The 16,854-nt window shown below is 43.1% G+C and overlaps 2 protein-coding genes across 2 annotated transcripts; one reads left to right on the forward strand and one right to left on the reverse strand.

Annotated features, from left to right (window-relative positions):
* Positions 1-153: 153 nt before the first annotated feature.
* mcm3ap (minichromosome maintenance complex component 3 associated protein) lies at positions 154-14,873 on the reverse strand. The gene is made up of 29 exons (XM_026376187.1): positions 14,786-14,873; positions 12,926-14,569; positions 12,093-12,346; positions 11,573-11,654; positions 11,223-11,376; positions 10,872-11,062; positions 10,642-10,781; positions 10,105-10,302; positions 9,643-9,911; positions 9,297-9,459; positions 8,952-9,109; positions 6,995-7,212; positions 6,463-6,695; positions 6,068-6,168; positions 5,773-5,904; positions 5,306-5,419; positions 4,960-5,112; positions 4,632-4,829; positions 4,411-4,479; positions 4,190-4,324; positions 3,925-4,078; positions 3,378-3,642; positions 3,097-3,194; positions 2,551-2,941; positions 2,094-2,381; positions 1,853-1,982; positions 1,409-1,594; positions 963-1,113; positions 154-767 (listed from the first exon to the last, which is right to left on the reverse strand). The coding sequence occupies exons 2-29, from the start codon at positions 14,448-14,450 to the stop codon at positions 609-611; spliced, it is 6,309 nt and encodes a 2,102-aa protein (XP_026231972.1). The 5' UTR covers positions 14,451-14,569; positions 14,786-14,873; the 3' UTR covers positions 154-608.
* Positions 14,874-14,895: 22 nt separating this feature from the next.
* ybey (ybeY metalloendoribonuclease) lies at positions 14,896-16,838 on the forward strand. The gene is made up of 4 exons (XM_026376200.1): positions 14,896-15,480; positions 15,580-15,711; positions 15,841-15,909; positions 16,387-16,838. Exons 1-4 carry the CDS (start codon positions 15,271-15,273, stop codon positions 16,480-16,482), a joined length of 507 nt encoding a protein of 168 aa, XP_026231985.1. The 5' UTR covers positions 14,896-15,270; the 3' UTR covers positions 16,483-16,838.
* The last annotated feature ends 16 nt before the right edge of the window (positions 16,839-16,854 follow it).

Genomic DNA, 16,854 nt, shown 5'->3' on the forward strand with positions numbered 1-16,854 from the left:
GTCCAATCACAAACCAACTGGGCGGAGAAATGGGCGGGTTTGTAAAGAGCTTCTCCAATCAGATCACTCCTACGATACACACTACACATGTGCTCATTTTGACTACGAGGACCTGCCGCCTATCAATCGATCAATAACAACTAGACAGGGATGTAACATGAAAAATAAAACCTTTATTCAATATCTGGCGTTTAAGACAATTTCATCACTCAACAGTACAAAAACTGGTTCAAACCACAACAGAAGCCATTTAATTATACAAATACAATCTGAGTGATTCTATATTTAAAAGAAACAGGAAAAGGAGCTTTTCTAGAGGTCATAACACTTTGAAAATCAGCATCTCATAACGTTTCAGGAAAAAAAATATTTTTATTGACAAACACACATTGTGAACTAAAAACAAATATATAGGACACATGGTTCTAATCGGTAAATTTGACCTCAAAAGACTTAAAAATGAGAAATTCACCACAGAGAAAATCCCACTTTGCCACATTCTCAGCTTGATCTCAGCATTTCCCCTTAATGCAAAATGCTTGTTTGTCCTTGGTTTTTAAAGTTTTGCACACAACTATTTGTTACAATATTTTTGTAGGAAATGTTTTTCAGTCATCTACAATGCTCAGCAGACCACTCAGCTTCAGACTGCAGGCAAGTTCTTCCTCTTGGCTTGCTAAAATCTGTTGCTTGAGTTCTTTTAGTCGCCATTCCATAGATACAGGGGTGGTTTTAGGCCAGGTGTCCTTCTCTGACTGATGATCAGGCTGCAAATTTAAAACAAGTGTTCAAAATGTGTAATTTCTGTGATTTCTGTGCAACATTTAAAGGATCCTTAGAGACACAGAATACTCGATTTGACTAGTCCCTCATGTATAGATCCAAAACAAACTAGTTTTATGTTCGCCTTAAGCCTGCTTGAAAAAGGACCTAGACTTATGGAAGGAGTACAGATACCATACCTGTGCAGGGGAGGCATCTCTAGTCTTGGCTGTCGTGCTATGCCTTACAGCTGTGGGCATGCACAGCAGGGTGGAGGATGGAATGAAGAGAGGTGTGGATGAATGGTCCCAAGGGTCATCATCCAGCCAACGCTGGAGCTGCTCTGTGCTCCTGTAGAGAAGTAAAGTACTGTGTGTTAATCATGAAACACACGTGAAGGTAAATAAGAAGTGCACTGGAAATGAAACCATGCAAGCTGCAAACTAATTTTACCAATGCAGCACCCAATAATCTTACAGCAAATTCTGTTTTTTTTCCTTTTTAAACTTCCACTTTGCATGCTTTTCCACAAACTAGCACTGGCACTGATCTTTATATCATAAAGTATCAAAGCTTTTCCCTTTTGATATACATATAACTAACTGAAATGTCAAATCTCTATATTACCGCAGTGTGATTCCTATACCTTTTACTTTCGGCCTTCTCCTCCTCTAAGCTCTGGAGGAATTTGTGCGCAAGGAGTTCTTGTGCTGTGGGGGTGTGTGTGATATCCAGTAGAGCTGCAGAGGGCTCACGGGGCTCCACCAGACTGGGAAACAGCCTCTGTCTCAGAGAGAGACTAGTGGGCGTGGCACAAGTAGCTGCACTTGCCCTGAAGATGGAAGACAGAGAGAAGCGTTAGGAAAAGTTAAAAGGAACCAACATGAACCAGTAACTGCAAAGTTTTCGTAATGTGACTACTTGCGTTGAAAGCTACAGTATGTCAGTAGGGTCTCAAGCAAAGTTAAATGACAGGAAAGTAAAATACAAATGTAGCAGTAACTTTGCAGCAGGATTCAAGAGGAGTTCAATATACTGACTTTCTTCAAGGTGCCAATTTGCAGCCAGCTGGAACGGCAACGACACTTACCGTTCCTTCTCCTGCTGCTTCTCCCTGTGTGTTTGTCTGATGGCTTGGGCCCATTCCTCAGGTGGCTGGAAACCCTTCAGTGCCTCTGTGGGGAAGTACACCAGGATCTCTCCATCCTCTGTTACAGCATCTTTAACATCAACACCAACAAATAATTCCATATTGTTAAAGAAGTCATACACCATCAGGAGGCACATTAAAAATAATTTGATCTCTACATTAAGCTCGAAAAAGGTCTAACCTTCACACACAGGTGGCCCGGGTATCTGCCAGTCTTTCAGCTTGTGGTCTATGCAAATCACCAGCACATCGTCCCAAGGGATGTGACTATAGGCCGGATAAACACTCTCATCATTGCCCCAATTTCCTCTGGCTGACTTGGATCGGGGGCCACAGTTGCGGTGAGCCTTTAGCCTGACCCGTTCCAGAAGGTTCTCCAGCCGTGACATTAGGAGGGGCTGACTGCGACGTGAGACTGGAATCTGAGTAGCGTAGCGAAAGATGGAAGAGCAGAGCTCAGTCCATGTGTCTAGAGAGACACAATAAAAAAAAGGACAAAGAAGAAGGATGAATAATAAATGGATGATTGGCTTCTTTTTCACAAAGGAGGATATCACACAGGCACAGAACCATACATATGTAACTGTAAAAGCCTTCCTGCAAACAAATTAAATACTCAAGTTGTCTAAGTCACTGACCAGCAGGAGATAGTTGTTCCCATTGTGGCAGCTGCAGGCTGAGGATGGTTTTGTGTAGCCAGTCCAGGTGCTGAGCAGAATTCCAGCCCAGATGAGGAACAAAGTCACGGGTATCAGGCAGGTAGAACTCGCCCGGAGGCCATGAGAGTCTGCAGAGGTCCTGCGATGAGACTCTGTCAGCAATGTGAGCCAGGACAGAGTTGTACAGCTGGATGACGGGTTCAGGGTCTTGAGAAGGAAGATTTGCACTTGCCCGTTCTTGACGGAGGGAGTAAACTCTGGGGCTGAACTCACGACTCAAACTGGTCTCTACGAGTTGCACTAAAGTCTGGCAGGAGAGCGGGAAGGGTGGAGGAGCGCGGGCCAGCAGCCAACGCATGCCCTGGTTTAACTAGAGAGGCACAACATGATAAAAAGGACACTTAAACCATCACTCTGTAGCCAGAGATAACGTGAAAATCATGTTACAGACTAAAACCCACACGTTTCAGACAAAAAAAAAAGTTTCTGTGGAGTCAAGTCTGTGTGCATGTGTGTGAGTTGTACCTGTTTGGAACCCTGAAGGTCATTAGTGGTCTCTGGTATGAAGAAGAATGTATACTCAGATACCAGGCCTTCCTTCACCAGTGTGTGTAGCATCAGGGCTGAGGACACAGGACCATAAGATGAATAGTTCAGCTAGTATATTGTGCCCAGATAAATTTAACTACAACTCCCTGAATATATAACATGACTTCCATACCCTGCTTTTGATTTTTACTAGTCAGCAGAGTACACCAACCAGAAACCTGTTAATCTTATTTACCAAGTTTACAGTAATAAGTTACCTTCTTCAAGTTTCTGCGTATCAACAGCACCGCTGTCAGTTCCTGGCACCAGTATGACTAGAGGCAGGGGGCAGTGCCAGGCGCTGGCTTGTTGAAGCTGTTTGAGCTGGAGCAGGGCTGACAGCAGAGGTACATCCTGCTCGCCCTGCCCAGGTTCGATGATGGGCAGAGCGGGGAGCAACATAATCAGAGCTCCTGTTCCTTGAAGCTCACAGCTCTCCTCAATTTTGGACAGGCGGTCTTCAGTCAGCGGGCCTCGTGACGCCTGGGAGACGAGACTAACTTGTCAGAAAACCTCATATTATACAGTATCAAGACAAATTAAATACTTACATCTACCTACATAACAGAGGAAATATACCAATGTACATCATTAATGAGTTATTAATGTCGAGCAGATAAAGTGTTGGATAATCTTGGTGAGGAATACTAAAGGCTCAAGAAATTCACAGAAGAATTTTGGTCTCATTTCACACTTAAGTAACATTATTACAGGTAAACACAAGACTTCCTGTTGTCACCATTCACAACTGTAAATACTACATACCTTGATGGTTATGTGGACTTTGTGAGTGCGTTGTTCGTTCTCCTGCAGTGTGTTGATGACACAGAGTGTGTGCAGTGCTCCTTCAGGTTGTTCCTCACTGATCTCTGAAGCCTTGTCACCCCCGAGCTTCACCTCCAGCCAGTCTGAAAGGATCCTAATACAAAAGACAGGTGAGGAGATGTTTGCTCGTTGGCACTTCATGAACGGATCTAACTAAATGTCAAAGGTAAACAAACATCCCCCTGTCACAACTGCAGGCTCTTACCTGTCTGCCAGGCTGGCTACACTGTCATGGTTGCTGGGTAAGAGCAGAGCAGCTTTCCAGAAGATTCTGTCAGATGGGTTAGGAATGTTTTGCGTCACCAGTACCGGCAGGTCGAGCGGTGCCCACACAGTCTCACTGAGAGCAACATAAAAATGTGTTATAGTACTGCTTCATGGCATGGACACAGGCTAAATAAATATAGTGATCCACTCAAGGCTTACTCAAGCAGCTGCTGGAAGTAGTAGTGGACTCTCATCTGGTGGATTGCTTCTTGTCTCATTGTCAATAACCTAACGGATACCAGTCACGTGTTATTAGAAAAGCAAGATTAGTAACACTTAGTGCAAGGTTGATAAAGTTGTTGGACCAACCAATCATATGCTGTAATTTATATACGTTGACGTCTTCTAAATCAAACCTCACTGAAAACAAAACAACATACCTTGTGCTAGACAAGGCCAGAGTGCCAGCGTTGCCCAGGTTGACTACACCACGGGCCAGATCTGCTATAGAGGGCTGTGCAGGGGCGCTGGGAGCCAGAGCCTTGAGTTTGAAGCGTGGGTCAACACAACAAGGAGCTGCAGGGAAACCTCTCATCTGTCTCTTAAGCTGCCGACGAACTGCAACCACATCACGCCACCTGTTGGTACGGAGGATCAGACCCAAGAAGGAACAGATTATAAAACAGGTTATAAAAGGTCAAAATGATTAAGTGGGGTGTTGTGTTTTACATACTTTCACTGGCTTTGCACATTCTATTGGTCTCTCACCTTTTAATGTATTTGTGGATACGTTGCAACTCAGCATCAAGAATTCCTTCAACCAACGCAGCAATGTCGGCATTTAAAGTGTCCTCAACCAGACTGGAACAGACCTCCTCAGTGCATTTAGCCACACACTCTGCTTTCTCATTCACTGCCTGCCTGAAATGTGTATAATAAAAGAATATTAAAAAAATCTCATTTTTTAGAGCTGCAACTACAGATATGGCAACAGACCAAAAACTGTACATTGTAATCCAATTTACTTTGCTTATTAAAAACACATATAAAGACGTTGCTAGAGATCTTTTAAAAACAGACTCCAGACAAGATCAAGAGTTTTTTAAAGTCTTACTGGATTTCAGCTGTGGCGGTCTCCTTGATGGTCTCGTCTAAAACTGTGTGGACGATCTCAGTGAAGAGAGAGAAGCTGAACTGAGCCAGGAACGCCTCGTGCTCCTGCCTCCTCCTGGTACACACAGAAATTGAAATATGGGTCAGTTGTAACAAATCAGGTCACTTCAATAATGATGTTAATATTGCAGGACCCTGTGATGATTTGATGCTTTGGAAAATGCACATATTGATGCACATGCCGTGTGGTTATTACAAGCTGATTATTATTCTTTGGTAACTTCAATAAACAGATGAACAAAATATAGCTTAAAAATATTTAAAACTAAGTAACAAAGGTTACTTTAGTGTCATGTTAGTTTGGATTATGGTAGAAGATGAATGAAACTGAGTGTAATGAGAAAACACACTGCATTACAGTCAGTAGGCTGGTAATATCAGGCTGCTCCTAACTGTGAGTGGACCAACCTGGCTTCTTCAAGCTTGCGCCTCTCTTCAGCGACACGTTCCTTTTCCAGCTTGATCTCAGCAGAGGACACCTCCTGCATCATCTGTCCCAGCACCTCACTCACCAGTGACTCTACCTGCATGCTGCTCTCACTGCAGAAGCACAGATAATCTTAATAAAAAACTGTCTAGTGGTAGAGGCCTACACACTGCCATCTAATAATCTGATGATAACTGTAAAGATACTAAGATTTAATGTAAATGTGCACAAGAAAAACCAATAACAGAAAAGGCAGGATGGATCATTTGAACTTACGCGAGAGCTGTTGTGACATAGCTGCTACCAGAGTTGGCTACCTCTCTCACTGCTGCTTCAACCACCTCTTCGATCACAAAGTCTAGCTCGGCCATAATGTCCTACAGAGAGAGAGAAAGAGAATTTAAAAACAACAACCCGCAAGGTTACTGCCAGAAAAGCACAGTTAGTCCAGTGTTGAGTCAGTGAGCTGTGGTTAATTTGGTGTTGTATTTTTGGTTCGGATCTTATTTTCTCATTTCTCTTAATCGTTTGGTCTATATAAAGCCAGACTCTCTATATCACCTTATCTTGTAAATAAATTACTGCAGAAATGATGAGAAAATAATTCAACAATACGCTTAGTAAAATTATGAATTAATTTCCTAAGTGCAGATTTGAGACAGGTTCCCCACCTCATCACTGTACACCGGCTGCGGTTTGGGTGGAGGTGATGGCGGCTTCACAGGTTGAGGTTGAGATATCGGCTGGAAGAGCCGCTGGATGTCTGCTGGATGGGCCAAGCTTTGATGTACATCACTCAGCTCTCCTGTCTCGTCAATGACAATTGAGCCATATCGGGCTGGCATGGGACGTGGCAGCACCTCAACACTGGTAGGGGCCTTAAACTCCACCTTGGCAGCAACAGCTTAGAGATAAAAAAAAAAAAAAACAACCTTCAGCTGCTATTAATGAGACGGATTTGGTACATTCTTACATATATATGATGAGATGTATTTGTATCTAATAATTCATTTTAAGAGGGTTTCTACAGAACCCCTGTGTTTTATTCCTCATTAAAAAGTACCAGTGAATCAACCATCCAATAAACTGGGGTCAGACTGGTATTCAAGTTAGTTTAAAGGAGCAGCTGTGTTTAGAGATTTTAGTACTGTAAATGAAGAAGAATGTATTTTCCCGGGTTAGGTGGTGTATAATGGATCATACCTTGGCTTGAAGGAGGTTGAGTGTGAAGGCTTTCTCCGCAGTACTTGTTCTGGGAGTCAAAGCTGCAGATGGGGGTGTGCTGTGGAGGGGTAGGGAGGAGGCCTCCATTCACCACCTCTCCAATCAACACTGTTTTCTTTGCCAGGATGACCTCAGACTTCTTTTGCGACACTGGCAGCTCTGGCTCCTGATAGGCTATCCGACTCAACTCAACCATACTGTGAACATATGAATATATCATTTCTACTGAGAGTTTGTACAAAAAAGGCACAATGTCCCTTACTGAAGTGGGTTTATTTGAGTAGGTATATTTGATATCAGTTAGCTGTTTAGGCCGGTGTCTTAATAAGATATATACAGTGAGGGAAAAAATTATTTGAACCCCAGCTGATTTTGTAAGTTTGCCCACTAACAAAGAAATGATCAGGCTATAATTTCAATGGTAGGTGTATTTGAACAGTGAGACACAACAATGACAAAAAAAATCCAGAAAAATGCGTTTCAAAAAGAGTTATAAATTAATTTGCATTTCCACAAAGGAAAGAAGTATTTGATCCCTTCGAAAAACGTGCTTTAGTACTTGGTGGCAAAACCTTTGTTGGCAATCACAGAGGTCAGCCGTTTCTTGTAGTTGGCCACAAGGTTTGCACACATCTCAGGGGGGATTTTGGCCCACTCCTCTTTGCAGATCCTCTCCAAAGTTTGGCAACTCGAACCTTCAGCTCCCTCCACAGATTTTCTATGGGATTAAGGTCTGGAGACTGACTAGGCCACTCCATGACCTTAATATGCTTCTTCTTGAGCCAGTGATTTGTTGCCTTAGCCGTGTGTTTTGGATCATTGTCATGCTGGAGTACCCAACCACGCCCCTTTTCAATGCCCTGACTGAGGGAAGGAGGTTCTCACCCAACATTTGACGGTACATGGCCCCATCCATCCTCCCTTTGATGCGGTGCAATTGTCCTGTCCCCTTGGCAGAAAAACACCCCCAAAGCATAATGTTTCCACCTTCATATTTGACAGTGGGGATGGTGTTTTTGGAGTCATAGGCAGCCTTCCTCCTCCTCTAAACACAGCGAGTTGAGTTGATGCCAAAGAGCTCGATTTTGGTCTTATCTGACCACAACACTTTCACCCAGTCTTCCTCTGAATCAGTCAGATGTTCAGTGGCAAACTTCAAACGGGCCTGTAGATGGGCTTTCTTGAGCAGGGGGACCTTGCGGGCACAGCAGGATTTCAGTCCTTCACGGCGTAGTGTGTTACCAACTGTTTTTTTGGTGACTATGGTCCCAGCTGCCTTGAGATCATTGACAAGTTCCTCCCGAGTGGTTCTTGGCTGATTCCTCACCGTTCTCATTATCATTGAAACTCCACGAGGTGAGATCTTGCATGGAGCTCCAGACCAAGGGAGATTGGCAGTTAATTTATGTTTCTTCCATTTGCGAATAATTGCACCAACTGTTGTCACCTTCTCACCCAGCTGCTTGGCGATGGTCTTGTAGCCCATTCCAGCCTTGTGTAGGTCCACAATCTTGTCCCTGACATCCTTGGAAAGCTCTTTGGTCTTGGCCATGGTGAAGAGTTTGGAATCTGGATTGATTGATTGCTTCTGTGGACAGGTCTCTTTTATACAGGTAACGAGCTGAGAGGGCTGCCAATGTCAGCTCGTTACCTGTATAAGATCCACCTGGGAGCTAGAGATCTTGCTGACGGATAGGGGATCAAATACTTATTTCCTTCATGGAAATGCAAATTAATTTATAACTCTTTTTGAAACGCATTTTTCTGGATTTTTTTTGTCATTGTTGTGTCTCAATGTTCAAATAAACCTACCATTGAAATTATAGCCTGATCATTTCTTTGTTAGTGGGCAAACTTACAAAATCAGCTGGGGTTCAAATAATTTTTTCCCTCACTGTATATATATAACTCAATCAGACCAGTAGCAGAGACTTACCCATCGCTCACATTAAGACCGTACTGCTGGATGAAGTCAGTTGCTTCTGCAGCATCGCGGAACATTAACATCCGAACTATGTCTTCAACTGGAAACGCAGTCGATCGTGGACCCACAGTGTGAGCCATGTTCAGGGTCTTCAAGGCCTTGGCTCTGACCTGCATGAGCACATATCAAAAACAGAACAGAATAATGAAAAACACAAAGTTACGTTGTGTCACCGTGTAACAATATCAAACATCACTAGCATCTGAATATTATTCAGGAGCACATTAAAATCAGGGAAAAACTTTCCTACATTTTGGATTTTCTGTCTCATTTATTAATGAATGAACCTGTGCTCACCTGGTTGAAGTATCTGTGTAGGAGGCAGCTGGCCAGGTATGAAGCTCCTTTTACCAGCTTGAAGAACCGCACAAAGTTGTTGCTGTTGACCGCAGCAAACGCATGCACTGCAAACTTTACTTCAGGGGAGTTTCGTACCTCGTCACGGAACTGCTGCACCTCACTGTGTGGATATGAATGTTGATAAAGTATGGCCTGAGTTACAAATGCAGTAGATGCAACAAATGTGGTATTCTAAAATAACGTGTATAATAATTTCTAATATTTATCTAATATTTTTATATTTCTATTTCCTTGACTAAATCCTTATGAGCATGTTCAAATATGTGTGTTTCTACATACTGACCGTAGGATGTCACCGTCGTTGAGCTTCAGCAGTACACTGTACTGGCGGAACTCTGCCTCTCGGGGGCAGTAGATTTGGCGCATGGTGAGGTCCTGGTACATTTCCTTAAGACTCTGCAGGCACTTTGTCATGTTCTCATTGTTGATCTTCGCATCAAAAGATGACATAGGTTCTTCGCAGAGGTGATGTGCGCAGTGCACATGGAAGCGTGTGCATTTCTCTATCAGTGTCACAGTGTAAGGGCAGCAAAGGTGCTGTTGGATGATGTCCTATGGACATGATAATGGTAAAGATCAGTCCGCATGTGTCCTCAAAAATCACAACAAGAACCAGAAACTGATGGATAGGATTAAGAACACTTGTTTTCATTTCATGATGTTGATGTGAATTTGGAGACGAAACGTAAAAGCCTGTTTAAGTTCTATAGTGAACTCACTTAGATCAGATCATGTTCCTTCTTACCTTACGAATGCCACGGGTCCTGTTCCAGACAAAGTCGTACCAGTCGCTGTAGTTGTCTTTGCCCTGGTCCATAATCTGAGTTACCAGGTAGTCCATCGTCATGCTGAGAACAGGCAAGGGGCGCAGTTCATGAGGAAGAGGCTCTTCCTGGTCGGCTGATGAGCGACTGTACTCTTTAATGGCTGCTGTGTGATCCACCTAGTCAGAAACAGGAGGTGACAGCTTTTTTTATCAATGCACTATACATCTATATACTATACTATATATCTACAAGCTCATACTTGCATGCACTAATTGTCATTACTGTTAAACTACACTATACTACTACATTATTTATATGATTAATAATAATCAAGATACTACTCTCTTATCATAAACAGAAGTTGTAATATGCAGATGTCCCCAAATAAACATCTAGGTACAATACAGCTAGGTACACCTCTCACAGAAAAAAAAGGTCAAAAGGATTTCTAAGAATCTATGATGTCCCATTTGAAAAAAGCCTTTACAGTCTGAAATAAGCATTAAGGACATTACCATCTCGGTATCTGGGATGACCTCAAATGTGCTGAGCTGTTTCCGTGTCTCCCTCATATATCTCTCCTTCTCTGGACACATGTCAGGACACGTCCCCACAAACACCTTAGATAAGTTTAGGTCCGTCCGCTTGGGCCGACCTGTGCAGAGGTGTTATGAGCACAGTCAGAGTGTCTAATGTTTTTAAGTTATGTTAGAGATTGTAACAGACTCGTGTGAGGCAGCTCTACCTTGACGCAGAATTTTGTCTCTCTGCTCCAGGAGGCGGTACTTATCCTCTGCAGTTTCAGCCACCTGGCCAATGAGGTGGAGGAGAGAGGAGGGGACAGGGCGCTCTGAGCTCTGGGTTTCTGTGCTGCTCTCTTTCTGGGGTTCAGTGTCAAACTGCAAAGACTTGGCCAAAGATGTCTTCACAGGAGAGCTGAAAGATTAAATTACCTGTGAGAAAAATCACAGCACTACAGCAACACTTTCAACTATTTTTGGTCCCATTGGTCTGAATACAGGACATGAATGGATTCAAGCTAAACTTAAATCACACTAGTCTAATAAAAATCAGCTTCATACAGGTCCAGCATTACCTGTGACTCAGGGTCAATATGCTGCTGACTGCAGGACCTCTGAATTGAGGTCTTCTGAGAGGGGAGGAGTCAGCCTGGGACTGTGTGTTCTCCTGACTTTCTTCCTTTGCCTCCTCATTTTCTGCTGGAGGCCTGCTCCCTTTTTCTGCTGGACCTTGGGCACAAAAATAACTCAGAATCAATGCAGTAAATCAAATTAAAGGTAATATGAACTAAACTGTGCAGGACACTTTACAAAGTCCGGATCTCTAGTCTTCTATTTCTCAACCTGCCAAAATTTGTGCCTGATGAGTGCTAACAATTATATCTATATGCATTCTTTTAAAAAAAAAAAAGAATGTTGTATTTACTCTGCTTCTTTCTTTGCCAGAGGAGAAGGAGTTCATGTTTGTGCAGGAGTTTGCCTTTCTTCTTAGCCTTTGCTGCTGATGCCTGAAAGAAATGAAGAGTACAGTTGAGATTTTATTGAAAAACACAAATCATTGTCTTTGGCCTGCCACACAACAGGATTGGCGGGTTAGCCAGCTAATATTTGGTGCTATCCTTGGTGTTTCAGTCTCACAAAGCCTGAAATTTAAACAGAGCTCCAGGGACGCAGTGAGTGGTATTACAAACCAAACATGCAAGAAGGAGGTCTTCAAGCTTTAAAGATTTGTACCAGTAAACTAGTGGTAAAACCTCTAATTTTAAGTAAGTAAATAGGGAAATTTACTGTTTGAAATTAGGTGTGCTAATAAAACAAAGCTAGTTGAGGACCAGAATGGGAGGCTACTATTTAACTGCAAGTTTTGAGGAACACATGTAACTCAACATAGCCAGAGTATAGTGAGCTTGCTTTAAATGAGTGTATGCAGGAAGAATTAAACTCACATGATCACTGAAGTGTATTATGGCCATGTTCTTGGCAGGCCGACAGAAGACCTTACATACTTTGCCGAAACGAGCAAAGTGCTTCTCGATGGTGTCCTTTTTGTTGAGGGCTGGAGGCACATTCCTGCACTGGATGACAGTGGAGTCGGTGGGAGACATGCCACTGAGACTCTCTGAGCTCTCCCGGCGTACCCCTCGTTTAACAGGGGTTGTGGTTTGGAGTTGGAGGTTTGTCTCTGGAGCTTTAGCTGGATCTAGATAAATTTAATGAAATAGTGAGTGAACCTTTTAGAATTATGTGCACTCATGTATGACTATGCCTTAAAATCCATTTCACTTACAACAGAGAAATCAATGTACTGTTGCCTGTCATTCACTCAACACCATTCACAGTACATGTTGGAAAAAGTATCTGAAACCCTATGCTAATGACATTCAGCCAAGGAACCATTAAATCACTTTTCACTTACTCTTTCTGGTAGCACTTTGAATTTTTAATAGGTGTGCTCAATACAGATGTGAAATTTTTGATTGATAAATATTACAAATGTGTACCAATTATAATTTTGATTTTACAAATGTGCTAATCAAGCATGGAGAAATTGAAACCACCACTTCAAACAACATAGAACATGCGAAAATAATTTGTCATTAAAATATTTATGATTCAGTCAAGAGATAAACTAAGATGGTAAACTAACTCCCTCTCATTGAAGCGTTTTTTTTTTTCATTATGCAGCAATTGCTACTTGCTTTGCTATAATGCTTTAAAAATGTATAATCATTTGTTGAAACACACAAAAAACTAACTGTGTCTATCTCACATATCTCACCTGGCTCCTCTGCCTTTTCCAACACATTCCTGATGGGTGCCATGAATGGGTTAGAAGTCAGGTTGTCACCCTGAGCTTGGACATCATCCTCCTCCGTCTCCTCCCACTTCAAGGTCTGATGCTGAGGCTCCTTTGAGGCCTCTCGGTTAACTGGCTTGGGGCCTTCCTTCCGAAGTCCACTTAGTGCCTTACTGAATAAGCCTGCTGTTGGGCCACGAGACCTCATTAGTGGCCTCTTTGGAGGGTGTCTTGGTGATTCTGTTTCTGCTGGTACTTCCTCCTCAGTGGCAGGCTTTTCTGGGCAACTGCTGGGGATTGCTGTATCTTCCTTACGCTTGGTGCCTTTGCTTAATTGTGCAAATATATTCATTTCCCCTGAAGCCTCAAAGTCACTCCCTTTCTCATCTGTGCTAGTCTCTGCTTTACCTCTGATGTCACCAAAGCTGGATCCTCCAAAAAGCGGCGCTGCTTGGGACTGGGAGGTTTTTGCTGAAAAGCTGAAAGACGATGGGGTGGTCGGCTGGGTGGTAGAAGCCTTAGTGCTGGAGCTTGACGGGGCAGCTGGCTGGGAAAAGGTGAACCGCAGAGTGTTTGTAGCACCACTGCTGTTGCCTGTTGTTAGTGGATTATTCTGTGCAGAGATTGAGGGTGCTGCAGCCGGCTGTGAGAAGCTAAAGCCCAGAGGCCCAGACTTAGCACTTGTCAACAGAGAGAAGCCAGTAGTGGTGCTGCTGCTGCTACTCATGGTGCTGGAGCTGGTCTGGCTGCCAAACAGTGAACTGGACATTGTTGTCGTTTGTGGATTAGCAGGCTCAGGGCTGGCACTGAAGATAGGTTTGAAAAGTGCCTCATTGGCTGGCTTGAAACTGAACCCAGATGATCCAATGGTTCTGCCCTGGGTCACACTTTGAGCTGTGCCAAATACAGTGTTGGTAGCACTGGTAGATGACGGCTGTCCAAAGGCAGGCTGTCCAAAACCCAGTGGCTGAGGTTGCCCTAAGGCAGTGGTGGAGCCAGAAGTCATCTGAGCATTTCCAAACCCAGAGGGCTGTTGTCCATACCCTGGTGGCTGTTTGCCAAATCCAGATGTTTGCTGGCCAAATCCAGGAGCCTGCCCAAATGCAGAAGTCTGCCCAAATGCCGGCGTCTGCCCAAAGACTGAACTCTGGCTCGGGGCACTAGTTTGTCCAAAAGCTGGTGCTGTACTACTACTAAAGCCTGAATTACTCATTCCTAGTGATGGTTGTCCAAAAGCTGGAGCCTGATTAATTGTAGGTAGGGAGGGAGGCTGTGCAGACGACTGTCCGAAAGCAGGGGCTTGTCCAAAGATGGTATTTCCATGAGACGAGGGCTGATTTAAGACTGATGACTGCCCAAACGCTGATGGTTGAAAAAAACCCATAGTTTGGGACTGATTGCTGGAACTTTGCTGTCCAAATGACTGGAACAGACCAGTCTTCATGGTGTTGTTCGGAGCTTGGAAAGCTCCACCTTGTGGACTTCCAAACGGATTAGATGGGTTCATGGCGCAAATATTAACGTTAGCAGATTGTAGGTATCCTTTCTGAAGAGTTTCTCATCCAGACATTCAGCAGCAGGAAGCTGTAACACTTTCCAGTCTCAGTGGTTCCTCGTTGTAGAAACCTGTCACGTTAGAAGTCAATAAAACATTGTGAAGACAGAAATGAATAAACTAAACAAATGTATACGCGCGGTCGTTAGCATAAGCTAACACCACAAATATTGTTAGCTTTAGCTCAGCATAGTTTGTTTGGATACCATTAAAGTAGTTTTACTGAGAACGCAAACATCATCAGCAAATACGGCACATGTACTGAACTTTAGAACGAAAAAACTCACCTTTCTCAATTTATGTTTGCTATGTTGACTTTTTCGCAGTTCTAACACATTTCTCACATCCGTTTCCGGTCCGACAAATCTTGTCGTCCCCCTCGATGCCACACTTCGTTCCGTGACTAGTACTGATGCAACTGTGACATCGCTGAACTGATCATTGAACAGACAAGCGACCACTTAGCACTAACAACTTCTAGCCCAACATAACTATAATAACATATATACACAACACAGAGAAGGCGGACACAGTCGCGTTTGGGGAACTATATGCTGTCAATCGTGGGACGTGTCACCTTGATTTCTGCCTGGCCGGAATGGATGGACACCGGTGGCAGCTAACGTGAAGCTAACCAACGACCCTCAGAAACCTCCCTCCAAAGAATTATTGTAGTTATCTGGTCGTCGTCCGGGGTGGGTTACTCTGGACGTTTACCTATGCGTCGAGATTTTTTAAATACGTGTTTTCTGTTTTTACGCGTATTTTTAAAATGGGAGTAGTACTGCGGAACCTCCAAAAGGTGGTGCCTCTTCGCCGCGCCAGACTGCGCAGAGACGTTGACACGCTGAGGCACATTCTGGGCATTCAGAAATTTGATCTGGGCGTCATATGTGTGGATAATCAGAGGATCCAGCAAATAAATAACACGTACAGAAAGAAAAACGTGCCCACGGACGTTCTCTCGTTTCCATTCCACGAGGTAGGTATGACTGCATACCAGAGGATGACAACAAACGTATTCATTCATTCACTCATTACCGGAAGTCTGTAAAATTCTTCTTTACATGAAATCTCTCAGGACATAAGACCCGGTAAGCTGCCTTGCCCCCTTCATAGAGATGAGCTGAACCTTGGGGACATTTTCCTGGGGGTAGAGTTTGTGATGAAGCAGTGTCGGGAGGAATCCCTGGATCTGCACGGTGCTCTTACAGTGAGTAGCAGCGGGCTGCACAGAGCATTTCATTTCACTCGCCATTAACTTTCGTGCACTTTTTAAGTCTCATTCAGGAGTCTGTGCTCCTGTATCATTAGCTGGAACTAACTTCCCCACTCGTTTAAGGTCGTCACTGCACATGGCATCTGTCACCTGTTGGGCTACAGACACGAGACCGAGGAAGAGTGGACAGAGGTTTGTATGGAGAACACACAATGATAGAAGTTTAATTCAAGTTTCATGGGCCAGAACCTTCAAATTGCAGTGCATTATTTACTTACTGTTAATATCTTCTACTGCTGTGTATCTGTAGTCGAGGTGAAAGGAATTTAGTGTCTACAGCCACTTTCTTCAGTGCATATATAAGGTTTCAGTGGATCTGTTTACTGTAAGAGATGTTGTTATATCACTTAACAGTTTTTTAAACTGAGAAACCCAAAAACAAAATTCCAGTTTTTTCATTGTATTGAGCTGGCAGAGGCTAACTTTTCAAAAATAGATGTAGGTTTGATACTGCTAGAATTAATTAAGAAAATGTGGGAGAACTGGCCCCTGAAACAGACAGTTTCTGAAATGCACTTAAATCAGGATTCATCATTAATGCTCTGCAGGAATATTAAAGTCAGACAACATAAAGTTGTAAACATAAAAGAAATCATGCTAATCTTTCAGATGCTGCAGAGAGAAAGCTACATTCTAAGTGAGTACAACAGACTCACAGGGCGACACCTTGAGCCACTGATGAAGAGATGCAGTCAGGATAGGTGACACTGTCCGAGATCAGACAACACAACAGGTGTTCAACACTGCACTAAGTGTACCATGGTGCTTGGTATTTGTTTGTACACTGTACTGTAGCCCAACAGATTTTTAATTACTGTTCTATGATTCATAACCAAATGCAAGGACAAAGTTTGCCGTCTTCTAAAATATATATTTTTTTGCTGCAAGTTTTCTTAAGAACTCTGATCCAATGCTGCTGTTTTTTTTTTGTTTTGTTTTTTTAAAATGCTGGATTAGAGTTGAGGTTTAAATGTTAAATTAAAAAGTCTGTTCACTTTCACTGAAATATTTTATTAAAATCTGCTTTAGGAAGAATCAGTTGTTTATGAAGGGTAAAAAAAAAAAAAAAAAAAAAAA

The sequence above is a fragment of the Anabas testudineus genome, chromosome 21, assembly GCF_900324465.2.
Source record: "Anabas testudineus chromosome 21, fAnaTes1.2, whole genome shotgun sequence".
Lineage (NCBI taxonomy): Eukaryota > Metazoa > Chordata > Actinopteri > Anabantiformes > Anabantidae > Anabas > Anabas testudineus.